The sequence below is a fragment of the Oncorhynchus kisutch genome, linkage group LG4 (assembly GCF_002021735.2).
Source record: "Oncorhynchus kisutch isolate 150728-3 linkage group LG4, Okis_V2, whole genome shotgun sequence".
In the NCBI taxonomy this organism is placed as follows: domain Eukaryota; kingdom Metazoa; phylum Chordata; class Actinopteri; order Salmoniformes; family Salmonidae; genus Oncorhynchus; species Oncorhynchus kisutch.
This window is the reverse complement of record NC_034177.2, coordinates 2,963,532-2,989,669: the sequence shown is the minus strand read 5'-3', so window position 1 is coordinate 2,989,669 and position 26,138 is coordinate 2,963,532. Positions and strand designations below refer to the sequence as shown.

General features: G+C 50.9%; 1 protein-coding gene and 1 long non-coding RNA gene across 4 annotated transcripts in view; both read left to right on the top strand.

The window, feature by feature from the left end:
* Positions 1–18,200, top strand: part of lpp (LIM domain containing preferred translocation partner in lipoma) — a 392,743-nt gene extending 374,543 nt beyond the window's left edge. For all 3 annotated transcript variants that reach the window (XM_031822309.1, XM_031822310.1, XM_031822311.1), the window contains 3 exons: positions 12,977–13,155; positions 15,092–15,212; positions 17,692–18,200. In XM_031822309.1, the coding sequence (XP_031678169.1) occupies positions 12,977–13,155; positions 15,092–15,212; positions 17,692–17,820 (429 nt within the window). In that variant the 3' untranslated portion in view covers positions 17,821–18,200. The remainder of the gene's footprint in view (positions 1–12,976; positions 13,156–15,091; positions 15,213–17,691) is intronic.
* A 2,260-nt stretch (positions 18,201–20,460) lies between these two features.
* LOC109883961 (uncharacterized) lies at positions 20,461–25,575 on the top strand. Its single transcript, XR_004209624.1, has 2 exons — positions 20,461–23,629; positions 23,752–25,575. It is a non-coding gene; the product is annotated as an uncharacterized LOC109883961 (long non-coding RNA).
* Positions 25,576–26,138: the final 563 nt, after the last annotated feature.

Below are 26,138 nucleotides of genomic sequence, written 5' to 3'. Positions count from 1 at the left end.
GGAGCTGTGTAAGGGTGGTGGAAGGGAGCGGTGGAAGGGAGTGGTGGAAGGGTGGTGGAAGGGAGTTGTGGAAGGGTGGTGGAAGGGAGTGGTGGAAGGGAATAGTGGAAGGGAGCGGTGGAAGGGAGTGGTGAAAAGGTGGTGGAAAGGGAGTGGTGGAAGGGTGTGGTGGAAGGGAGCGGTGGAAGTGAGCGGTGGAAGGGTGGTGGAAGGGAGTGGAGGAAGGGTGTGGTGGAAGGGTGTGGTGGAAGGGTGGTGGAAGGGAGTGGTGGAAGGGAGTGTTGGAAGAGTGTGGTGGGAGGGTGGTGGAAGGGAGCGGTGGAAGGGAGCAGTGGAAGGGTGGTGGAAGGGAGTGGTGGAAGGGAGTGGTGGAAGGGTGTGGTGGAAGGGAGCGGTGGAAGGGAGCGCTGGAAAGGAGCGGTGGAAGGGAGTGGTGGAAAGGTGGTGGAAAGGAGTGGTGGAAGGGTGGTGGAAGGGAGTGGTGGAAGGGTGGTGGAAGGGAGTGGTGGAAAGGAGTGGTGGAAGGGAGTGGTGGAAGGGAGTGGTGGAAAGGAGTGGTGGAAGGGATTGGTGGAAGGGAGCTGTGTAAGGGTGGTGGAAGGGAGCGGTGGAAGGGAGCGGTGGAAGGGTGTGGTGGAAGGGAGTGGTGGAAGGGAGTGGTGGAAGGGAGCGCTGGAAAGGAGCGGTGGAAGGGAGTGGTGGAAAGGTGGTGGAAAGGAGTGGTGGAAGGGTGGTGGAAGGGAGTGGTGGAAGGGTGGTGGAAGGGAGTGGTGGAAAGGAGTGGTGGAAGGGTGTGGTGGAAGGGAGTGGTGGAAGGAAGCGGTGGAAGGGAGCGGTGGAAGGGAGCGGTGGAAGGGAGCGGTGGATGGGTGGTGGAAGGGAGTGGTGGAAGGGTGTGGTGGAAGGGTGGTGGAAGGGAGTGGTGGAAGGGAGCAGTGGAAGGGCGGTGGAAGGGAGTGGTGGAAGTGAGCGGTGGAAGGGTGGTGGAAGGGAGCAGTGGAAGGGTGTGGTGGAAGGGTGGTGGAAGGGAGTGGTGGAAGGGAGTGGTGGAAGGGAGTGGTGGAAGGGTGGTGGAAGGGAGTGGTGGAACGGAGCGGTGGAAGGGTGGTGGAAGGGAGTGGTGGAAGGGAGCTGTGTAAGGGTGTGGTGGAAGGGAGCGGTGGAAGGGAGTGGTGGAAGGGTGGTGGAAGGGTGGTGGAAGGGAGTGGTGGAAGGGAGTGGTGGAACGGAGCGGTGGAAGGGTGGTAGAAGGGAGTGGTGGAAGGGAGCTGTGTAAGGGTGGTGGAAGGGAGCGGTGGAAGGGAGTGGTGGAAGGGAGCGGTGGAAGGGTGTGGTGGAAGGGTGGTGGAAGGGAGTGGTGGAAGGGTGTGGTGGAAGGGAGTGGTGGAAGGGAGTGGTGGAAGGGAGTGGTGGAACGGATCGGTGGAAGGGTGGTGGAAGGGAGTGGTGGAAGGGAGCTGTGTAAGGGTGGTGGAAGGGAGCGGTGGAAGGGAGTGGTGGAAGGGTGGTGGAAGTGTGGTGGAAGGGAGTGGTGGAACGGAGCGGTGGAAGGGTGGTGGAAGGGAGTGGTGGAAGGGAGCTGTGTAAGGGTGGTGGAAGGGAGCGGTGGAAGGGAGTGGTGGAAGGGTGGTGGAAGGGAGTTGTGGAAGGGTGGTGGAAGGGAGTGGTGGAAGGGAATAGTGGAAGGGAGCGGTGGAAGGGAGTGGTGAAAAGGTGGTGGAAAGGGAGTGGAGGAAGGGTGTGGTGGAAGGGTGTGGTGGAAGGGTGGTGGAAGGGAGTGGTGGAAGGGAGTGTTGGAAGAGTGTGGTGGGAGGGTGGTGGAAGGGAGCGGTGGAAGGGAGCAGTGGAAGGGTGGTGGAAGGGAGTGGTGGAAGGGAGTGGTGGAAGGGTGTGGTGGAAGGGAGTGGTGGAAGGGAGTGGTGGAAGGGAGCGGTGGAAGGGAGCGCTGGAAAGGAGCGGTGGAAGGGAGTGGTGGAAAGGTGGTGGAAAGGAGTGGTGGAAGGGTGGTGGAAGGGAGTGGTGGAAGGGTGGTGGAAGGGAGTGGTGGAAAGGAGTGGTGGAAGGGAGTGGTGGAAGGGAGTGGTGGAAAGGAGTGGTGGAAGGGATTGGTGGAAGGGAGCTGTGTAAGGGTGGTGGAAGGGAGCGGTGGAAGGGAGCGGTGGAAGGGTGTGGTGGAAGGGAGTGGTGGAAGGGAGCGGTGGAAGGGAGCGCTGGAAAGGAGCGGTGGAAGGGAGTGGTGGAAAGGTGGTGGAAAGGAGTGGTGGAAGGGTGGTGGAAGGGAGTGGTGGAAGGGTGGTGGAAGGGAGTGGTGGAAAGGAGTGGTGGAAGGGAGTGGTGGAAGGGAGTGGTGGAAAGGAGTGGTGGAAGGGATTGGTGGAAGGGAGCTGTGGAAGGGTGGTGGAAGGGAGCGGTGGAAGGGAGCGGTGGAAGGGTGGTGGAAGGGATTGGTGGAAGGGTGGTGGGAGGGAGTGTGGAAGGGAATAGTGGAAGGGAGTGGTGGAAGGGTGGTGGAAGGGTGGTGGAAGAGGATGGTGGAAGGGTGTGGTGGAAGGGTGGTGGAAGAGGGTGGTGGAAGGGTGTGGTGGAAGGGTGTGGTGGAAGGGTGGTGGAAGGGAGTGGTGGAAGGGAGTGGTGGAAGAGTGTGGTGGAAGGGTGGTGGAAGGGAGGGTTGGAAGGGAGCAGTGGAAGGGAGCGGTGGAAGGGTGGTGGAAGGGAGTGGTGGAAGGGAGTGGTGGAAGGGTGTGGTGGAAGGGAGCGTTGGAAGGGAGCGCTGGAAGGAAGCGGTGGAAGGGAGTGGTGGAAAGGTGGTGGAAAGGAGTGGTGGAAGGGTGGTGGCAGGGAGTGGTGGAAGGGTGGTGGAAGGGAGTGGTGGAAAGGAGTGGTGGAAGGGTGGTGGAAGGGAGTGGTGGAAGGGAGTGGTGGAAAGGAGTGGTGGAAGGGATTGGTGGAAGGGAGCTGTGGAAGGGTGGTGGAAGTTAGCGGTGGAAGGGAGCGGTGGAAGGGTGGTGGAGGGATTGGTGGAAGGGTGGTGGAAGGGAGTGGTGGAAGGGAATAGTGGAAGGGAGCGATGGAAGGGTGGTGGAAGGGTGGTGGAAGAGGGTGGTGGAAGGGTGTGGTGGAAGGGTGGTGGAAGAGGGTGGTGAAAGGGTGTGGTGGAAGGGTGGTGGAAGGGAGTGGTGGAAGGGAGTGGTGGAAAGGTGGTGGAAAGGAGTGGTGGAAGGGTGGTGGAATGGAGTGGTGGAAGGGTGGTGGAAGGGAGTGGTGGAAAGGAGTGGTGGAAGGGTGGTGGAAGGGAGTGGTGGAAGGGAGTGGTGGAAAAGAGTGGTGGAAGGGAGTGGTGGAAAGGAGTGGTGGAAGGGATTGGTGGAAGGGAGCTGTGTAAGGGTGGTGGAAGGGAGCGGTGGAAGGGAGCGGTGGAAGGGTGGTGGAAGGGATTGGTGGAAGGGTGGTGGAAGGGAGTGGTGGAAGGGAATAGTGGAAGGGAGCGGTGGAAGGGTGGTGGAAGGGTGGTGGAAGAGGGTGGTGGAAGGGTGTGGTGGAAGGGTGGTGGAAGAGGGTGGTGGAAGGGTGTGGTGGAAGGGTGGTGGAAGGGAGTGGTGGAAGGGAGTGGTGGAAGGGAGTGGTGGAAGGGTGGTGGAAGGGAGTGGTGGAACGGATCGGTGGAAGGGTGGTGGAAGGGAGTGGTGGAAGGGAGTGGTGGAAGGGTGGTGGAAGTGTGGTGGAAGGGAGTGGTGGAACGGAGCGGTGGAAGGGTGGTGGAAGGGAGTGGTGGAAGGGAGCTGTGTAAGGGTGGTGGAAGGGAGCGGTGGAAGGGAGTGGTGGAAAGGTGGTGGAAGGGAGTTGTGGAAGGGTGGTGGAAGGGAATAGTGGAAGGGAGCGGTGGAAGGGAGTGGTGAAAAGGTGGTGGAAAGGGAGTGGTGGAAGGGTGTGGTGGAAGGGAGCGGTGGAAGTGAGCGGTGGAAGGGTGGTGGAAGGGAGTGGAGGAAGGGTGTGGTGGAAGGGTGTGGTGGAAGGGTGGTGGAAGGGAGTGGTGGAAGGGAGTGTTGGAAGAGTGTGGTGGGAGGGTGGTGGAAGGGAGCGGTGGAAGGGAGCAGTGGAAGGGTGGTGGAAGGGAGTGGTGGAAGGGAGTGGTGGAAGGGTGTGGTGGAAGGGAGTGGTGGAAGGGAGTGGTGGAAGGGAGCGGTGGAAGGGAGCGCTGGAAAGGAGCGGTGGAAGGGAGTGGTGGAAAGGTGGTGGAAAGGAGTGGTGGAAGGGTGGTGGAAGGGAGTGGTGGAAGGGTGGTGGAAGGGAGTGGTGGAAAGGAGTGGTGGAAGGGAGTGGTGGAAGGGAGTGGTGGAAAGGAGTGGTGGAAGGGATTGGTGGAAGGAGCTGTGTAAGGGTGGTGGAAGGGAGCGGTGGAAGGGAGCGGTGGAAGGGTGTGGTGGAAGGGAGTGGTGGAAGGGAGCGGTGGAAGGGAGCGCTGGAAAGGAGCGGTGGAAGGGAGTGGTGGAAAGGTGGTGGAAAGGAGTGGTGGAAGGGTGGTGGAAGGGAGTGGTGGAAGGGTGGTGGAAGGGAGTGGTGGAAATGAGTGGTGGAAGGGAGTGGTGGAAGGGAGTGGTGGAAAGGAGTGGTGGAAGGGATTGGTGGAAGGGAGCTGTGGAAGGGTGGTGGAAGGGAGCGGTGGAAGGGAGCGGTGGAAGGGTGGTGGAAGGGATTGGTGGAAGGGAGTGGTGGAAGGGTGTGGTGGAAGGGAGTGGTGGAAGGGAGTGGTGGAAGGGAGCGGTGGAAGGGAGCGCTGGAAAGGAGCGGTGGAAGGGAGTGGTGGAAAGGTGGTGGAAAGGAGTGGTGGAAGGGTGGTGGAAGGGAGTGGTGGAAGGGTGGTGGAAGGGAGTGGTGGAAAGGAGTGGTGGAAGGGAGTGGTGGAAGGGAGTGGTGGAAAGGAATTGGTGGAAGGGATTGGTGGAAGGGAGCTGTGTAAGGGTGGTGGAAGGGAGCGGTGGAAGGGAATAGTGGAAGGGAGCGGTGGAAGGGTGGTGGAAGGGAGCGGTGGAAGGGAGTGGTGGAAGGGTGGTGGAAGAGGGTGGTGGAAGGGTGGTGGAAGGGAGAGGTGGAAGGGAGCGGCTGAAGGGAGCGGTGGAAGGGTGGTGGAAGAGTGTGGTGGAAGGGAGCGGTGGAAGGGAGTGGTGGAAGGGAGCCGTGGAAGGGTGGTGGAAGGGAGTGGTGGAAGGGAGTGGTGGAAGGGAGTGGTGGAAGGGTGGTGGAAGGGAGTGGTGGAAGGGTGGTGGAAGAGTGTGGTGGAAGGGAGTGGTGGAAGGGAGCGGTGGAAGGGTGGTGGAAGGGAGTGGTGAAAGGGAGTGGTGGAAGGGAGTGGTGGAAGGGTGTGGTGGAAGGGAGTGGTGGAAGGGAGTGGTGGAAGGGAGCGGTGGAAGGGAGTGGTGGAAGGGAGTGGTGGAAGGGAGTGGTGGAAGGGTGGTGGAAGGGAGTGGTGGAAGGGAGTGGTGGAACGGAGCGGTGGAAGGGTGGTGGAAGGGAGTGGTGGAAGGGATTGGTGGAAGTTTGGTGGAAGGGAGCGGTGGAAGGGAGTGGTGGAAGTTTGGTGGAAGGGAGTGGTGGAAGGGTGGTGGAAGAGTGTGGTGGAAGGGAGTGGTGGAAGGGAGCGGTGGAAGGGTGGTGGAAGGGATTGGTGGAAGGGAGTGGTGGAAGGGTGTGGTGGAAGGGAGTGGTGGAAGGGAGTGGTGGAAGGGAGTGGTGGAAGGGGGGTGGAAGGGAGTGGTGGAAGGGAGCGGTGGAAGGGAGTGGTGGAAGGGAGTGATGGAACGGTGCGGTGGAAGGGTGGTCGAAGGGAGTGGTGGAAGGGATTGGTGGAAGGGAGCTGTGTAAGGGTGGTGGAAGGGAGCGGTGGAAGGGAGTGGTGGAAGGGTGGTGGAAGGTATTGGTGGAAGGGTGGTGGAAGGGAGTGGTGGAAGGGAATAGTGGAAGGGAGCGGGTGGAAGGGTGGTGGAAGGGAGCGGTGGAAGGGAGTGGTGGAAGGGTGGTGGAAGAGGGTGGTGGAAGGGTGGTGGAAGGGAGTGGTGGAAGGGAGCGGTGGAAGGGAGCGCTGGAAAGGAGCGGTGGAAGGGAGTGGTGGAAAGGTGGTGGAAAGGAGTGGTGGAAGGGTGGTGGAAGGGAGTGGTGGAAGGGTGGTGGAAGGGAGTGGTGGAAATGAGTGGTGGAAGGGAGTGGTGGAAGGGAGTGGTGGAAAGGAGTGGTGGAAGGGATTGGTGGAAGGGAGCTGTGGAAGGGTGGTGGAAGGGAGCGGTGGAAGGGAGCGGTGGAAGGGTGGTGGAAGGGATTGGTGGAAGGGAGTGGTGGAAGGGTGTGGTGGAAGGGAGTGGTGGAAGGGAGTGGTGGAAGGGAGCGGTGGAAGGGAGCGCTGGAAAGGAGCGGTGGAAGGAGTGGTGGAAAGGTGGTGGAAAGGAGTGGTGGAAGGGTGGTGGAAGGGAGTGGTGGAAGGGTGGTGGAAGGGAGTGGTGGAAAGGAGTGGTGGAAGGGAGTGGTGGAAGGGAGTGGTGGAAAGGAATTGGTGGAAGGGATTGGTGGAAGGGAGCTGTGTAAGGGTGGTGGAAGGGAGCGGTGGAAGGGAATAGTGGAAGGGAGCGGTGGAAGGGGTGGTGGGAAGGGAGCGGTGGAAGGGAGTGGTGGAAGGGTGGTGGAAGAGGGTGGTGGAAGGGTGGTGGAAGGGAGAGGTGGAAGGGAGCGGCTGAAGGGAGCGGTGGAAGGGTGGTGGAAGAGTGTGGTGGAAGGGAGCGGTGGAAGGGAGTGGTGGAAGGGAGCCGTGGAAGGGTGGTGGAAGGGAGTGGTGGAAGGGAGTGGTGGAAGGGAGTGGTGGAAGGGTGGTGGAAGGGAGTGGTGGAAGGGTGGTGGAAGAGTGTGGTGGAAGGGAGTGGTGGAAGGGAGCGGTGGAAGGGTGGTGGAAGGGAGTGGTGAAAGGGAGTGGTGGAAGGGAGTGGTGGAAGGGTGTGGTGGAAGGGAGTGGTGGAAGGGAGTGGTGGAAGGGAGCGGTGGAAGGGAGTGGTGGAAGGGAGTGGTGGAAGGGAGTGGTGGAAGGGTGGTGGAAGGGAGTGGTGGAAGGGAGTGGTGGAAACGGAGCGGTGGAAGGGTGGTGGAAGGGAGTGGTGGAAGGGATTGGTGGAAGTTTGGTGGAAGGGAGCGGTGGAAGGGAGTGGGTGGAAGTTTGGTGGAAGGGAGTGGTGGAAGGGTGGTGGAAGAGTGTGGTGGAAGGGAGTGGTGGAAGGGAGCGTGGAAGGGTGGTGGAAGGGATTGGGGTGGAAGGGAGTGGTGGAAGGGTGTGGTGGAAGGGAGTGGTGGAAGGGAGTGGTGGAAGGGAGTGGTGGAAGGGGGGTGGAAGGGAGTGGTGGAAGGGAGCGGTGGAAGGGAGTGGTGGAAGGGAGTGATGGAACGGTGCGGTGGAAGGGTGGTCGAAGGGAGTGGTGGAAGGGATTGGTGGAAGGGAGCTGTGTAAGGGTGGTGGAAGGGAGCGGTGGAAGGGAGTGGTGGGAAGGGTGGTGGAAGGTATTGGTGGAAGGGTGGTGGAAGGGAGTGGTGGAAGGGAATAGTGGAAGGGAGCGGTGGAAGGGTGGTGGAAGGGAGCGGTGGAAGGGAGTGGTGGAAGGGTGGTGGAAGAGGGTGGTGGAAGGGTGGTGGAAGGGAGTGGTGGAAGGGAGCGGTGGAAGGGAGCGGTGGAAGGGTGGTGGAAGAGTGTGGTGGAAGGGAGCGGTGGAAGGGAGCGGTGGAAGGGAGCGGTGGAAGGGAGTGGTGGAAGGGAGTGGTGGAAGGGAGCCGTGGAAGGGTGGTGGAAGGGAGTGGTGGAAGGGAGTGGTGGAAGGGAGTGGTGGAAGGGTGGTGGAAGGGAGTGTGGAAGGGAGTGGTGGAATGGAGCGGTGGAAGGGTGGTGGAAGGGAGTGGTGGAAGGGATTGGTGGAAGGTTGGTGGAAGGGAGCGGTGGAAGGGAGTGGTGGAAGTTTGGTGGAAGGGAGTGGTGGAAGGGTGGTGGAAGAGTGTGGTGGAAGGGAGTGGTGGAAGGGAGCGGTGGAAGGGTGGTGGAAGGGAGTGGTGGAAGGGAGTGGTGGAAGGGAGTGGTGGAAGGGTGTGGTGGAAGGGAGTGGTGGAAGGGAGTGGTGGAAGGGAGTGGTGGGAAGGGAGCGGTGGAAGGGAGTGGTGGAAGGGAGTGATGGAACGGTGCGGTGGAAGGGTGTGGAAGGGAGTGGTGGAGGGATTGGTGGAAGGGAGCTGGTGTAAGGGTGGTGGAAGGGAGCGGTGGAAGGGAGTGGTGGAAGGGTGGTGGAAGGGATTGGTGGAAGGGAGTGGTGGAAGGGAGTGATGGAACGGTGCGGTGGAAGGGGTGGGAAGGGAGTGGTGGAAGGGATTGGTGGAAGGGAGCTGTGTAAGGGTGGTGAAGGGAGCGGTGGAAGGGAGTGGTGGAAGGGTGGTGGAAGGGATTGGTGGAAGGGTGGTGGAAGGGAGTGGTGGAAGGGATAGTGGAAGGGAGCTGTGTGGAGGGTGGTGGAAGGGAGCGGTGGAAGGGAGTGGTGGAAGGGTGGTGGAAGGGATTGGTGGAAGGGAATAGTGGAAGGGAGCGGTGGAAGGGTGGTGGAAGGGAGCGGTGGAAGGGAGTGGTGGAAGGGTGGTGGAAGGGGTGGTGGAAGGGTGGTGGAAGGGAGTGGTGGAGGGAGCGGTGGAGGGGTGGTGGAAGAGTGTGGTGGAAGTGAGTGGTGGAAGGGAGTGGTGGAAGGGAGCGTTGGAAGGGTGGTGGAAGGGAGTGGTGGAAGGGATTGGTGGAAGGGAGCCGTGGAAGGGTGGTGGAAGGGAGGTGGTGGAAGGAGTGGTGGAAGGGTGGTGGAAGGAGTGGTGGAAGGGAGTGGTGGAACGGAGCGGTGGAAGGGTGGTGGAAGGGAGTGGTGGAAGGGATTGGTGGAAGGTTGGTGGAAGGGTGGTGGAAGGGAGTGTTGGAAGGGAGTGGTGGAAGGGAGCGGTGGAAGGGTGGTGGAGGGAGTGGTGGAAGGGAGTGGTGGAAGGGAGTGGTGGAAGGGTGTGGTGGAAGGGAGTGGTGGAAGGAGTGGTGGAAGGGAGTGGTGGAAGGGCGGTGGAAGGGTGGGGAAGGGAGTGGTGGAAGGGATTGGTGGAAGGGAGCTGTGTAAGGGTGGTGGAAGGGAGTGGTGGAAGGGTGTGGTGGAAGGAGTGGTGGAAGGGAGTGGTGGAAGGAGTTGGTGGAAGGGAGTGGTGGAACGGTGCGGTGGAAGGGTGGTGGAAGGGAGTGGTGAAGGGATTGGTGGAAGGGAGCTGTGTAAGGGTGGTGGAAGGGAGTGGTGGAAGGGTGTGGTGGAAGGGAGTGGTGGAAGGGAGTGGTGGAAGGGAGTGGTGGAAGGGTGGTGGAAGGTGGTGGAAGGGAGTGGTGGNCTTTCTCTCTCTCTCCTCTCTCTCCTCTCTCTCTTCCTTTCTCTCTCTCTCCTCTCTCTCTTCCTTTCTTCTCTCTCTCTTCCTTTCTCTCTCTCTCCTCTCTCTCTCTTCCTTTCTCTCTCTCTCCTCTCTCTCTTCCTTTCTCTCTCTCTTCCTTTCTCTCTCTCTCCTCTCTCTTCCTCTCTCTCGTCTCTGTCTCCTTTCTTTCTCTCTCTCCTCTCCATTCTCTCTCTCTTCCTTTCTCTCTCTCCTCTCCATTTCTCTCTCTCTTCCTTTCTCTCTCTCCCCTCTCTCTCTTCCTCTCTCTCCTCTCTCTCTTCCTTTCTCTCTCTCTCTCCTCTCCATTTCTCTCTCTCTTCCTTTCTCTCTCTCCTCTCTCTCTTCCTTTCTCTCTCTCTCTCTCCTCTCCATTTCTCTCTCTCTTCCTTTCTCTCTCTCTCTCTCCTCTCCATTTCTCTCTCTCTTCCTTTCTCTCTCTCCTCTCCATTTCTCTCTTCCTTTCTCTCTCTCTCTCCTCTCTCTACTTTGTGAATTAATTCAAACAGTGTTTCTGAAAGAGGAGCAGCTTTGTCAACTGGCTGGATGATGATGATGATGATGATGATGATGATGATGATGATGATAATGCCCTTTCTCCCCGACCTGACACGACAACTCGTTATGGGAACTTCGCCAGGTCCAATGAGATGAATTACTTGAATGTGAAAACCTGTTTGTTGAAACACGTTGTCGAGTCTGGCTCCAGATCTGAGAGTGGGCAGGCCCCGGCCTACAACCCCCAGAGGTCCAGACTCAACCCCAAAACATCGGAATTGCAAGATTCCGTTGCCAATACTGTTGATAGTAAATGTAGCTGAGGTTACTGTAGCTGAGGTTACTGTAGCTGAGGTTAATGTAGCTGAGGTTACTGTAGCTGAGGTTACTGTTGATGAGGTTAATGTAGCTGAGATTACTGTAGCTGAGGTTACTGTAGCTGAGGTTAATGTAGCTGAGGTTAATGTAGCTGAGGTTACTGTAGCTGAGGTTACTGTAGCTGAGGCTAATGTAGCTGAGGTTACTGTAGCTGAGGTTACTGTAGCTGAGGTTAATGTAGCTGAGGTTACTGTAGCTGAGGTTAATGTAGCTGAGGTTACTGTAGCTGAGGTTAATGTAGCTGAGGTTACTGTAGCTGAGGTTACTGTAGCTGAGGTTACTGTAGCTGAGGTTAATGTAGCTGAGGTTAATGTAGCTGAGGTTACTGTAGCTGAGGTTAATGTAGCTGGTAGCTGAGGTTACTGTAGCTGAGGTTAATGTAGCTGAGGTTAATGTAGCTGAGGTTACTGTAGCTGAGGCTAATGTAGCTGAGGTTAATGTAGCTGAGGTTACTGTAGCTGAGGTTAATGTAGCTGAGGTTAATGTAGCTGAGGTTAATGTAGCTGAGGTTAATGTAGCTGAGGTTACTGGAGCTGAGGTTAATGTAGCTGAGGTAATGTAGCTGAGGTTAATGTAGCTGAGGTTAATGTGGCAGGGAGCTCAAAGGGCGGGCGGTGAATGTGACTGAGCTCCAGGAAGTGGTTACCGGGCAGTGGGTTACCAAGGGCAGTGGTTACCAAGGGCAGTGGTTACCAAGGGCAGTGGTTACCAAGGGCAATGGTTACCAAGGGCAGTGGCAATGCTGATTCCGAGGGTAATACGCCTGTCTTACAGACGACGGAGATGATGTGCCCAGTGTTATTACAGACACACAGGGTGATGTGCCCAGTGTAATTACAGACACACAGGGTGATGTGCCCAGTGTAATTACAGACACGCAGGGTGATGTGCCCAGTGTTATTACAGACACACAGGGTGATGTGCCCAGTGAAATTACAGACACGCTCCATTTGATGGGGTAGAAGGCCCTTCACAGCGTTTAGGAAGTTACCTGTGGTGCTGATGTTTAGGCCGAGGTACGTATCGTTACCTGTGGTGCTGATGTTTAGCCAGAGGTACGTATCGTTACCTGTGGTGCTGATGTTTAGCCAGAGGTACGTATCGTTACCTGTGGTGCTGATGTTTAGCCAGAGGTACGTATCGTTACCTGTGGTGCTGATGTTTAGCCAGAGGTACGTATCGTTACCTGTGGTGCTGATGTTTAGGCCGAGGTACGTATCGTTACCTGTGGTGCTGATGTTTAGACAGAGGTACGTATCGTTACCTGTGGTGCTGATGTTTAGCCAGAGGTACGTATGTTTTTTTGTGTGCTCCAGGGCAACGCTGTCTAGATGTTTTTGTCTTACTGAGATGTACTGTCAGTGCCCAGGTCTGTCAGTGCCCTAATATATATGTTGAAGAGGGTGGGGCTTAAGCTGCATCCCGGTCTCACCCCACGGCCCTGTGGGAAATAATGTGTGTGTTTTTTGCCAATTTTAACCGCACACTTGTTGTTTGTGTACATGGATTTTATAATGTCGTATGTTTTACCCCCAACACCACTTTCCATCAATTTGTACAGCAGACCCTCATGCCAGATTGAGTCGAAGGCTTTTTTGAAATCAACAAAGCATGAGAAGACTTTGCCTTTGTTTTGGTTTGTTTGTTTGTCAGTTAGGGTGTGCAGGGTGAATACGTGGTCTGTCGTACGGTAATTTGGTAAACATACAATTTGACATTGCTCAGTATTGTCACGTTGGTATGAAGGATCGGGAGACAGGCGCAGGAATGCGTAATAGTTTTTTAAAATTAAGTCCATATTACGGCGTGCAAAGACATGGGGACGAAGACCAAACAAACACGTAACAAAAACACATCCGTGACAAGTACATTGTTTTCACTGAGGAAATGTACGAGTCTGCTGTTAATGATCATTCAGATGTTCTGGAATCCACTGTGTTCTGGAATCCAGTGGGTTCTGGAATCCACTGTGTTCTGGAATCCACTGTGTTCTGGAATCCAGTGGGTTCTGGAAGCCAGTGGGTTCTGGTAGTCTTTAATAGTTGATTCTAAGATCTGTATTTGATCCCAGAAGTGGTTAGAGTCTATGGATTCTTCAATTACCTTGAGCTGATTTCTGACGTGCTGTTCCTTCTTTTTCCGTAGTGTATTTCTGTATTGTTTTAGTGATTCACCATAGTGAAGGCGTAGACTCAGGTTTTCCGGGTCTCTATGTTTTTGGTTGGACAGGTTTCTCAATTTCTTTCTTAGGCTTTTGCATTCTTCATCAAACCATTTGTCATTGTTGTTCATTTTCTTAGGTTGTCTGCTTGAATTTTTTAGATTTTATACGGAAGCTGAAAGGTCAAATATACTGTTTAGGTTTTCTACTGCCAAGTTTACACCTTCACTATTACAGTGAACCGTTTTGTCCAGGAAGTTGTCAAGGAACAGATTGAATTTGTTGTTGCCTAATTGTTTTTTGGTAGTTTTTTACTTTCTTTTCCATCTATAGCATTTCTTAATACGCTTCACTTCCTTTGGCTTTGATGCTTCTCTCTCTCCCTCCTACATGGCTGAGGACCTCGGACTCGACAGCAGGATGTTCATGAGGGTCAATTAAAGGAGACTGGTTGATGTATTCCTCTCTCTCTCTGTCTGCGTGTTTCAGAACACCCTGGAGTCCTGTAACATCTGCAGTAAACCCATCATGGAGCGTATCCTGCGGGCTACAGGGAAGGCCTACCACCCACACTGCTTCACCTGTGTGGTGTGTCAACGCAGCCTGGACGGTATCCCCTTCACTGTGGACGCTGCCAACCACATCCACTGCATCGACGACTTCCACAAGTAAGGGGGGCTGCCGCCCAACTCACACGGACGGACACACGCACATTACCATCAACACACACACACACAAGTATGTTAATAAATAAATAACCTATACATTAATGCCTAGTTTATGAGAAGAGAAACAGAAGTACAAATGTCACTCTCACTACCTCACATTCAATAAGTAAAGGAGTCGTGTAGAGTAACCCTGTGGGATAATTCCTCATCACAAGCCTGACCTCAACAAAGTCATCTTTGTGTTGAAGAACAGATTAGGCTTTTTTTTCCACGGATAAATCTCACGAGGCCACCACCCACCTCACTTCCTGCTTCTGAGCCAATCACAAAGCCACCCCCTACCGCACTTCCTGGTTCACTTCCTGGTTCTGAGCCGTTCATTGGGCCTCACATCCAATCACCTGAAAGGAGCTGAAACCTCAGAGCTGTCTTCACTTCCTCATGGGTATTCTTGTTCCTCCAGTAGGAGTTTCCTATATGACTTTAGTTCAATGACCGAGGCTTGAAGATCAGTAGTATTTGTATTAAAATCTGTTCTCTCTCTCTTCTCTCTTGCTCTCTCCCTCTCAATTCAATTCAAAGGGCTTTATTGGCATGGGAGACGTATGTTTAAATTGCCAAAGCAAGTGAAATAGACAGGAAGTAAACAAGTGAAATAGACAGGAAGTAAACAAGTGAAATTGACAGGAAGAAAACAAGGGAAATAAACAAAAAAATGTAAAAGAATAGAGACGTTACAAATGTCATATTATGTCTATATACAGTGTTGTAACGATGTAAAAATAGTTAAAGTACAAAAGCGAAAATAAATAAACATAAATATGGGTTGTATTTACAATGGTGTTTGTTCTTCACTGGTTGCCCTTTTCTTGTGGCAACAGGTCACAAATCTTGCTGCTGTGATGGCACACTGTGGAATTTCACCCAGTAGATATGGGAGTTTATCAAAATCGGGTTTGATTTTTAATTCTTTGTGGGTCCGTGTAATCTGAGGGAAATATGTCTCTCTAATATGGTCATACATTGGACAGGAGGTTAGGAAGTGCAGCTCTGTTTCCACCTCATTTTGTGGGCAGTGGGCACATAGCCTGTCTTCTCTTGAGAGCCATGTCTGCCTACGATGGCCTTTCTCAATAGCAAGGCTATGCTCACTGAGTCTGTACATAGTCAAAGCTTTCCTTAAGTTTGGGTCAGTCACAGTGGTCAGGTATTCTACCGCTGTGTACTCTCTGTTTAGGGCCAAATAGCATTCTAGTTTGCTCTGTTTTTTTGTTAATTCTTTCCAATGTGTCAAGTAATTATCTTTTTGTTTTCTCATGATTTGGTTGGGTCTAATTGTGCTGTTGTCCTGGGGCTCTGTGGGGTGTGTTTGTGTTTGTGAACAGAGCATTTCTTCTCTAGATTCATCTCTCTGTAGGTGATGGCTTTGTTATGGAAGGTTTGGGTGATCGCTTCCTTTTAGGTGGTTATAGAATTTAACGGCTCTTTTCTGGATTTTGATAATTAGTGGGTATCGGCCTAATTCTGCTCTGCATTATTTGGTGTTCTACGTTGTACACTGAGGATATTTTTGCAGAATTCTGCGTGCAGAGTCTCGATTTGGTGTTTGTCCCATTTTGTGAAGTCTTGGTTGGTGAGCGAACCCCAGACCTCACAACCATAAAGGGCAATGGGCTCTATGACTGAATCAAGTATTTTTTGCCAGATCCTAATTGGTATGTTGAAATTTATGTTTTGATGGCATAGAATGCCTTTCTTGTCTCTCAGATCGTTCACAGCTTCTGTCTCTCTCCTCTCTCTCTGTCTCTCTTTCTCTGTCTCTCTCTCTGTTTCCTCTCTCTTTCTCTATCTGTCTATCATCTCTCTCTCTCTCTGTCTCTCTGTCTCTCTCTCTCTGTCTCTCTCTCTCTGTCTCTCTCTCTGTCTCTCCTATTAGGAAGTTTGCCCCTCGTTGCTGTGTGTGTTCTGAGCCCATCATGCCAGCTCCAGGCCAGGAGGAGACTGTTCGTATCGTCGCCTTGGACCGAGACTTCCACGTGCAGTGTTATCGTTGTGAGGTGTGTACCTACAGTGTTAATGTTGTGAGGTGTATATCTACAGTGTTGTGAGGTGTGTATCTACAGTGTTAATGTTGTGAGGTGTGTGTCTACAGTGTTGTGAGGTGTGTATCTACAGTGTTGTGTGGTGTGTATCTACAGTGTTGTGAGGTGTGTATCTACAGTGTTATCGTTGTGAGGTGTGTATCTACAGTGTTGTGAGGTGTATATCTACAGTGTTGTGAGGTGTATATCTACAGTGTTGTGAGGTGTGTATCTACAGTGTTGTGAGGTGTGTATCTACAGTGTTGTGAGGTGTGTATCTACAGTGTTGTGAGGTGTGTATCTACAGTGTTGTGAGGTGTGTATCTACAGTGTTAATGTTGTGAGGTGTGTATCTACAGTGTTGTGAGGTGTGTGTCTACAGTGTTGTGAGGTGTGTGTCTACAGTGTTGTGAGGTGGGTATCTACAGTGTTGTGAGGTGTGTATCTACAGTGTTGTGAGGTGTGTATCTACAGTGTTGTGAGGTGTGTATCTACAGTGTTGTGAGGTGTGTGTCTACAGTGTTGTGAGGTGTGTATCTACAGTGTTGTGAGGTGTATATCTACAGTGTTGTGAGGTGTGTATCTACAGTGTTGTGAGGTGTGTATCTACAGTGTTGTGAGGTGTGTATCTACAGTGTTATCGTTGTGAGGTGTGTATCTACAGTGTTGTGAGGTGTATATCTACAGTGTTGTGAGGTGTATATCTACAGTGTTGTGAGGTGTGTATCTACAGTGTTGTGAGGTGTGTATCTACAGTGTTGTGAGGTGTGTATCTACAGTGTTGTGAGGTGTGTATCTACAGTGTTGTGAGGTGTGTATCTACAGTGTTGTGAGGTGTGTGTCTACAGTGTTGTGAGGTGTGTATCTACAGTGTTGTGAGGTGTGTATCTACAGTGTTGCGAGGTGTGTGTCTACAGTGTTGTGAGGTGTGTATCTACAGTGTTGTGAGGTGTGTATCTACAGTGTTGTGAGGTGTGTATCTACAGTGTTGTGAGGAATGTATCTACAGTGTTGTGAGGTATGTGTCTACAGTGTTGTGAGGTGTGTATCTACAGTGTTGTGAGGTGTGTGTCTACAGTGTTGTGAGGTGTGTATCTACAGTGTTGTGAGGTGTGTATCTACAGTGTTGTGAGGTGTGTATCTACAGTGTTGTGAGGTGTGTATCTACAGTGTTGTGAGGTGTGTATCTACAGTGTTGTAAGGTGTGTATCTACAGTGTTGTGAGGTGTGTGTCTACAGTGTTGTGAGGTGTGTATCTACAGTGTTGTGAGGTGTGTATCTACAGTGTTGTGAGGTGTATATCTACAGTGTTGTGAGGTGTGTATCTACAGTGTTGCCATGGTGAGGTGTGTATCTACAGTGTTACCATGGTGAGGTGTGTATCTACAGTGTTACCATGGTGAGGTGTGTATCTACAGTGTTGCCATGGTGAGGGGTGTATCTACAGTGTTACCATGGTGAGGTGTGTATCTACAGTGTTGCCATGGTGAGGTGTGTATCTACAGTGTTGCCATGGTGAGGTGTGTATCTACAGTGTTGCCATGGTGAGGTGTGTATCTACAGTGTTGCCATGGTGAGGTGTGTATCTACAGTGTTGCCATGGTGAGGTGTGTATCTACAGTGTTACCATGGTGAGGTGTGTATCTACAGTGTTGCCATGGTGAGGTGTGTATCTACAGTGTTGCCATGGTGAGGTGTGTATCTACAGTGTTGCCATGGTGAGTTGTGTATCTACAGTGTTGCCATGGTGAGGTGTGTATCTACAGTGTTATCGTTGTGAGGTGTGTGTTTCGTGTAATTGTACTGTATGTGCTCCATGAACTACCTTGAGTATACCAAACATTAACAACACCTTCCTAATATTGAGTTGCAGCCCCCTTTTGCCCTCAGAACAGCCTCAATTCGTCAGGTCATGGACTCTATAAAGTGTAGAAAGTGTTCCACAGGGATGCTGGCCCATGTTGACTCTGATGCTTCCCACAGTTGTGTCAAGTTGGCTGGATGTCCTTTGGGTGGTGGACCATTCTTGATACACTCAGGAAACTGTTGAGTGTGAAAAACCCAGCATCGTTGCAGTTCTTGACACAAACCGGTGCACCTGTCATCTACTACCATACCCTGTTTAAAGGCACTTAAATATTTTGTCTTGTCCATTCACCCTCTGAATGGCACACAGACACAATCCATGTCTCAATTGTCTCAAGGCTTAAAAATCCTTCTTTAACCTGTCTCCTCCCCTTCATCTACACTGATTGAAGTGGATCTAACAAGTGACATCAATAAGGGATCAGAGCTTTCACCTGGATTCACCTGGTCGGTCTCTGTCATGGAAAGCGCATAATGTTTGGTCAACTCTGTGTATATCAGCCATGTGTAATGTTTGCTAGAGCATGGTGACAGATGTGTGTGTCTCACGTGTCCACCTGTCTGTGTGTGTCTCTCTCTCTCTCTTCAGGACTGTGGTTCTCTGCTGTCTGAAGGGGACAACCAGGGTTGTTACCCCCTGGACGGACATGTCCTCTGTAAGAGCTGTAACACCAGCCGTATCCAGGCCCTCACTGCCAAGGCTACCACTGACCTCTGAACCCCAGATACCCTGCTACACCGCCAAGGCTACCACTGACCTCTGAACCCCAGCCCTGCTACCCCGCTCACCTCTACTGCCTGGCTGGCTGCCCTTCAGCCCGACACACACACACGTACACACACACACGTACACATACACACGTACACACACACACACACTCACACACACACACACACACACTCACACACACACGTACACACACTTACACACACATCTATGAATATTATGAAAATGCTAATAGGGAGAAACAAAGATGTGATGTTGCTGAAATGTTGACAGTCTCGGTACGATCGTCAGCCTGTTGATTCCTTTATTGCTGTCATTATTATTAATGCCTGTTCCCTCTACTTGCATTTACTCTTTTACATTGTAGTCACTTAGCAGACACTCCTTAATCAGAGAGATTCACAGCACAGTGAGCAGACACTCCTTAATCAGAGAGATTCACAGGACAGTGAGCAGACACTCCTTAATCAGAGAGATTCACAGGACAGTGAGCAGACACTCCTTAATCAGAGAGATTCACAGGACAGTGAGCAGACACTCCTTAATCAGAGAGATTCACAGGACAGTGAGCAGACACTCCTTAATCAGAGAGATTCACAGGACAGTCAGCAGACACTCCTTAATCAGAGAGATTCACAGGACAGTGAGCAGACACTCCTTAATCAGAGAGATTCACAGGACAGTCAGCAGACACTCCTTAATCAGAGAGATTCACAGCACAGTCAGCAGACACTCCTTAATCAGAGAGATTCACAGGACAGTGAGCAGACACTCCTTAATCAGAGAGATTCACAGGACAGTCAGCAGACACTCCTTAATCAGAGAGATTCACAGGACAGTGAGCAGACACTCCTTAATCAGAGAGATTCACAGCACAGTCAGCAGACACTCCTTAATCAGAGAGATTCACAGGACAGTCAGCAGACACTCCTTAATCAGAGAGATTCACAGCACAGTCAGCAGACACTCCTTAATCAGAGAGATTCACAGGACAGTCAGCAGACACTCCTTAATCAGAGAGATTCACAGGACAGTGAGCAGACACTCCTTAATCAGAGAGATTCACAGGACAGTCAGCAGACACTCCTTAATCAGAGAGATTCACAGGACAGTGAGCAGACACTCCTTAATCAGAGAGATTCACAGCACAGTCAGCAGACACTCCTTAATCAGAGAGATTCACAGGACAGTGAGCAGACACTCCTTAATCAGAGAGATTCACAGGACAGTGAGCAGACACTCCTTAATCAGAGAGATTCACAGGACAGTCAGCAGACACTCCTTAATCAGAGAGATTCACAGGACAGTCAGCAGACACTCCTTAATCAGAGAGATTCACAGGACAGTGAGCAGACACTCCTTAATCAGAGAGATTCACAGCACAGTCAGCAGACACTCCTTAATCAGAGAGATTCACAGGACAGTGAGCAGACACTCCTTAATCAGAGGGATTCACAGGACAGTGAGCAGACACTCCTTAATCAGAGGGATTCACAGGACAGTGAGCAGACACTCCTTAATCAGAGAGATTCACAGGACAGTGAGCAGACACTCCTTAATCAGAGAGATTCACAGGACAGTCAGCAGACACTCCTTAATCAGAGAGATTCACAGGACAGTCAGCAGACACTCCTTAATCAGAGGGATTCACAGGACAGTCAGCAGACACTCCTTAATCAGAGAGATTCACAGGACAGTGAGCAGACACTCCTTAATCAGAGAGATTCACAGGACAGTGAGCAGACACTCCTTAATCAGAGAGATTCACAGGACAGTCAGCAGACACTCCTTAATCAGAGGGATTCACAGGACAGTCAGCAGACACTCCTTAATCAGAGGGATTCACAGGACAGTCAGCAGACACTCCTTAATCAGAGAGATTCACAGGACAGTCAGTGTATATCTTTGATTTTTTTCCCTCATCTTTATGCTATTGTTTCTCCTAGTTGACAAGCCGTCTGTCTCCTGTCCTGTCATGTCATGGGTGTGGACCAAATGGCAGCCTATTCCCTATATAAGTCCAGTAGTTTGGGCACTATGGTCTACAGTAGTGTACTGTATAGGGGATAGGCTGCCATTTGTGATGTCTCCACGGTCATTCATTCCAATATGCCTGAGCAGATCTGGTCCCTCTGATCTCTTGCCTTTTTAACATCCTCACTGTTCTTAATTAAGCAATAAGGCATGAGGGGGGTGTGGTATATTGGCCATATACCACAACCCCCCGAGGTGCCTTATTGCTGTTATAAACTGGTTACCAATGTAATTACAGCAGTAAAAATACAATGTTGTATCATACCTGTGGTATACAGTCTGGCTGTCAGCCAATCAGCATTCAGGGCTGGAAACACCCAGTTTATATTAGAAGATATCCAACACGTGGAGTAGAGACTGGCTGGCTGACTGACTGGCTGACTGGCTGACTGGCTGGCTGGCTGACTGACTGGCTGGCTGGCTGGCTGACTGGCTGGCTGGCTGGCTGGCTGACTGGCTGGCTGGCTGGCTGGCTGACTGGCTGGCTGACTGGCTGACTGGCTGGCTGACTGGCTGACTGGCTGGCTGACTGACTGACTGGCTGACTGGCTGGCTGACTGACTGGCTGACTGGCTGGCTGACTGGCTGGCTGGCTGGATGGCTGACTGGCTGACTGGATGGCTGACTGGCTGACTGGATGGCTGACTGGCTGACTGACCGGCTGACCAGTTTAAATTCCAGTCAATTCAGGAAGTAAAACAAACTCCCAATTCCAAATGTTCCTCATTGAAAAGCATTGAAGAGAATTGGAATTTCAGTACTTCCTGCATTGACTAGAACTGAAATGGAATTGACCCCAACCCTGGCTTACTGTATACAGAAAGTGGACCAAGCCTCTCAACTCTAACTGCTGCTTCCTAAGCCGTGACCTCTCAACTCTAACAGCTGCTTCCTAAGCCGTGACCTCTCAACTCTAACAGCTGCTTCCTAAGCCGTGACCTCTCAACTCTAACAGCTGGTTCCTAAGCCGTGACCTCTCAACTCTAACAGCTGCTTCCTAAGCCGTGACCTCTCAACTCTAACAGCTGGTTCCTAAGCCGTGACCTCTCAACTCTAACAGCTGCTTCCTAAGCCGTGACCTCTCAACTCTAACAGCTGCTTCCTAAGCCGTGACCTCTCAACTCTAACAGCTGGTTCCTAAGCCGTGACCTCTCAACTCTAACAGCTGCTTCCTAAGCCGTGACCTCTCAACTCTAACAGCTGCTTCCTAAGCCGTGACCTCTCAACTCTAACAGCTGCTTCCTAAGCCGTTCATACTATAGCATATATAGTAAGTGTCCATTATGAGTTAGCTGAATGCCCTGCCGGCCGAGAGGAATCCATTTTCATCACATCTCTTCTCTATAAGGAGAGATGGGGGGGTTCTCTAATGCTGAGGATGCGTCATAAATAGCACCCTATTCTCTATATAGTGCACAACTTTTGGCCAGAGCTCTATGGGCCCTTGTCAAACGTAGTGCACTATAAAGGGAATTAGGGTGCCATTTGGGACGGAGCCACAGATGAACAGCAACTCCCCAGATCCCACAGCAAACACACAGCCTGCTCTATGTACAAACACACAGCCTGCTCTATGTACAAACACACAGCCTGCTCTATGTACAAACACACAGCCTGCTCTATGTACAAACACACAGCCTGCTCTATGTACAAACACACAGCCTGCTCTATGTACAAACATCACCGTTAGAGATAAACACACAGCCTGCTCTATGTACAAACACACAGCCTGCTCTATGTACAAACACACAGCCTGCTCTATGTACAAACACACAGCCTGCTCTATGTACAAACATCACCGTTAGAGATAAACACACAGCCTGCTCTATGTACAAACACACAGCCTGCTCTATGTACAAACATCACCGTTAGAGATAAACACACAGCCTGCTCTATGTACAAACACACAGCCTGCTCTATGTACAAACACACAGCCTGCTCTATGTACAAACATCACCGTTAGAGATAAACACACAGCCTGCTCTATGTACAAACACACAGCCTGCTCTATGTACAAACACACAGCCTGCTCTATGTACAAACATCACCGTTAGAGATAAACACACAGCCTGCTCTATGTACAAACATGCAGCCTGCTCTATGTACAAACAACACCGTTAGAGATAAACACACATCACGGTCCTCCTAACTATCTAATTATGTGTGTTGTTGAAACAGGATGTGCTGTATATACAGTTGAAGTCGGAAGTTTACATACATACATAGCCAAAATAACATTTCAACTCAGTTTTACACAATTCCTGACATTTAAATCCTAGTAAGAATTCCCTGTCTTAGGTCAGTTGGGATCACCACTTTATTTTAAGAATGTGAAATGTCAGAATAACAGTAGAGAGAATAATTTATTTCAGCTTGTATTTATTTCATCACATTCCCAGTGGGTCAGAAGTTTACATATACTCAATTAGTATTTGGTAGCATTGCCTTTAAATGGTTTAACTTGGTTCAAATGTTTGAAATGTCTAGAGCCATGACATCATTTTCTGGAATTTTCCAAGCTGTTTAAAGGCACAGTCAACTTAGTGTATGTAAACTTCTGACCCACTGGAATTGTGATACAGTGAGTTATAAGTGAAATAATCTGTCTGTCAACAATTGTTGGGAAAAGTACTTGTGTCAAGCACAAAGTAGATTGCCTAACCGACTTGCCAAAACTACAGTTTGTTTTAACAAGAAATGTGTGAAGTGGTTGAAAAACGAGTTTTAATGACTCCAACCTAAGTGTATGTAAACTTCCCACTTCAACTGTATTCAAACCTTTTGAAGTTATAATATTGCATTAATTTGGACTGCCAATGAGTTGTCATGGTGATTCTGAGGCCTTAACTAAAGGAGATTGAAGTTCTATAGCCATCTGTCCAATACCTCGCTCAGTCATAATACAATGATATACTTCTTCAAGCCAAGTAGAATAATACCTTATCTTATTCATAATACAATGATATACTTCTTCAAGCCAAGTAGAATAATACCTTATCTTATTCATAATACAATGATATACTTCTTCAAGCCAAGTAGAATAATACCTTATCTTATTCATAATACAATGATTTACTTCTTTAAGCCAAGTACGATGCTTTTCTGACTTGACGCACATCCCAGTTCACCTGTATTCATTTAGAGAGTATACCAGTAATTCACATTACAGTTCACCTATATTCATTTAGAGAGTATACCAGTAATTCACATCCCAGTTCACTCTATTAATTTAGAGAGTTTACCAGTAATTCAGTTCCATACACAAAGGTTAACAGATACTCTTTCAGCGATCGGTATAAACATCTCTGTCATTTCCCTTAAAATAAACTGGTTCATCCGTTGGCTGGAGGCCACGGTGGGAATCAAATCAACGGGTACAAACCTGGAGAAGAGCTGTTAGATCTATTACCCCTAGGTGTGTGTGCTGTTTTTTGGGGGGGGGGTTTACCAATAAGTAAATAAGTATTTTCTGAACTGCAGTGGTTTAAAGTACTTAAGTAAAAAATTAAATAAAATTTTTTGGGGGTATCTGTACTTTACTATTTATATTTTTGACAACTTTTATTTTTACCTCACTTACATTCCAAATGAAAATAATGTACATTTTATTCTCATATATTTCCCCCTGACACCCAAAAGTACTCGTTACATTTAGCATTCTCAAGCAGGACAGCAGTATGGTCCCATTCACACACTTATCAAGAGCAGGTGTTGTCATCCCCACTGCCTCTGAAGGCTCTACGGTCATCACCAGGGCCTAACCAAGGTAGAGAGGGGGTCTGAACCCATGCTGAAGGCTCTACGGTCATCACCAAGCCCTAACCAAGGTAGAGAGGGGGTCTGAACCCATGCTGAAGGCTCTACGGTCATCACCAGGCCCTAACCAAGGTAGAGAGGGGGTCTGAACCCATGCTGAAGGCTCTACGGTCATCACCAAGCCCTAACCAAGGTAGAGAGGGGGTCTGAACTCATGCTGAAGGCTCTACGGTCATCACCAGGGCCTAACCAAGGTAGAGAGGGGGTCTGAACCCATGCTGAAGGCTCTACGGTCATCACCAAGCCCTAACCAAGGTAGAGAGGGGGTCTGAACCCATGCTGAAGGCTCTACGGTCATCACCAAGCCCTAACCAAGGTAGAGAGGGGGTCTGAACCCATGCTGAAGGCTCTACGGTCATCACCAGGCCCTAACCAAGGTAGAGAGGGGGTCTGAACTCATGCTGAAGGCTCTACGGTCATCACCAGGCCCTAACCAAGGTAGAGAGGGGGTCTGAACTCATGCTGAAGGCTCTACGGTCATCACCAGGCTCTAACCAAGGTAGAGAGGGGGTCTGAACCCATGCTGAAGGCTCTACGGTCATCACCAGGCCCTAACCAAGGTAGAGAGGGGGTCTGAACTCATGCTGAAGGCTCTACGGTCATCACCAGGCCCTAACCAAGGTAGAGAGGGGGTCTGAACTCATGCTGAAGGCTCTACGGTCATCACCAGGCTCTAACCAAGGTAGAGAGGGGTTCTGAACTCATGCTGAAGGCTCTACGGTCATCACCAGGCTCTAACCAAGGTAGAGAGGGGGTCTGAACTCATGCTGAAGGCTCTACGGTCACCACAACACCAATACTAGTGTTTTAATCCACAATGGGGAGTTGTCACACATTGTTTAAATACATTGTTTTTACATTAACACCATATCAAGGAACTACCAGATGGCTCGATCAGGTTGATTGATATACCGGTAGCTTCATCGTGCCCCCCTCCCTTTGTTTATTAAAGCTTTGCCATTTAAACAATTATTGATATAAACGAGAACATGAGGTGAAAGGAACGGCTTGAGGGGACAGGAAGAAGTGTTTGTCGTGTTTGTTGTGTCCACTCTTCCATTTTATTTGTGTTGTCAACAACACTCACTTTCTTCTTTTTCGTTTTGTTGTTGCCAAGTGCCTTTGGCTACAATCCATGCCTGTAGCACAGTGTTGCCTGTAGCACAGTGTTGCCTGTAGCACAGTGTTGCCTGTAGCACAGTGTTGCCTGTAGCACAGTGTTGCTTGTAATGTGTCACTGTTGTCTGTTTCAACTCTCCATCAAAGTAACAATAACGCTCATTAGTGTGGTGAATGTGTGCCAAATGGCACCCTATTCCCTATGTTGTGCACTACTTTTGGACTAGATCTCTAAGGGTCCTGGTCAGAAGTAGTGGACAGAGGGCATAGGATGCCATTTGAGACGTAGAACCTCTTGTGTCATCACCGGTAGTGTCGTACATGTCCACACCTGTTATTATAACCACTCTGAAATATCATGAGTGATACAGACAGAGGAGGCTGGTGATGGGAGGACGGCTCGTAGTGAAACGGAAACCGCGTGTTGGATGTGTTTGATACCCGATCCATTTCATCCCGGTTCCAGACGTTACTATGGGCCCATCCTCTGATTTATAGTGACACCAGCCACCCCTGGATACGAGATCAACACAGAACCTTTGAATAGCCAATGATAAGATGACATAGTCATTGATATAATGTAATCCAATGAACATGATGCGATCCTCTGCTGCTAGTTAATTACACCCTAATTTTTTGGCTGTACACGCTGTACGCCACATCTTATTGGCTGTACACGCTGTACGCCACATCTTATTGGCTGTACACATTGGACCTTTGGCAGGAACATGTTGTCATGTTAATTTGCCTTCCTTCAATAAAAGCTTTGCCACAGCCTCACGGTGTGTGTGTGTGTGTGTGTGTGTGTGTGTGTGTGTGTGTGTGTGTGTGTGTGTGTGTGTGTGTGTGTGTGTGTGTGTGTGTGTGTGTGTGAGAGAGAGAGAGAGAGAGCGTGTGTGTGTGAAAGTGAGAGTGTGTGTGAGAGAGTAAGTATGTGACTGACTTCAATTTGAAAACATCTGTTGCCCTGCCTGTTAGATGAAATGTTTGGACTAGGTTTTGCCCATAACAGTTAAAGAATGTAGCTGGAACGCATTAATATAACGGTTAGCCAGGTTAGCGGTTAGCCAGGTTAGCTGAAGTATTCTCTCAAAGGGAACACTGTTAGATTCTGTCCCAAATGGCAGCTTAGGGGCAGACCAACTAACCTATATAGTTCACTCCTTTTAACTAGAGTCCTACGGGCACTGGTCAACAGTAGTACACTTTTTAGGGAGTAGGGTGCCATTGGGACTCAGGATACTGTATATATTAGGGAGTAGGGTGCAGTCTGGGACACCCTCTCTGTCCTGCCCCTAACCTGACAAGCTCCTCCCTCTCTGTCCTGCCCCTAACCTGAC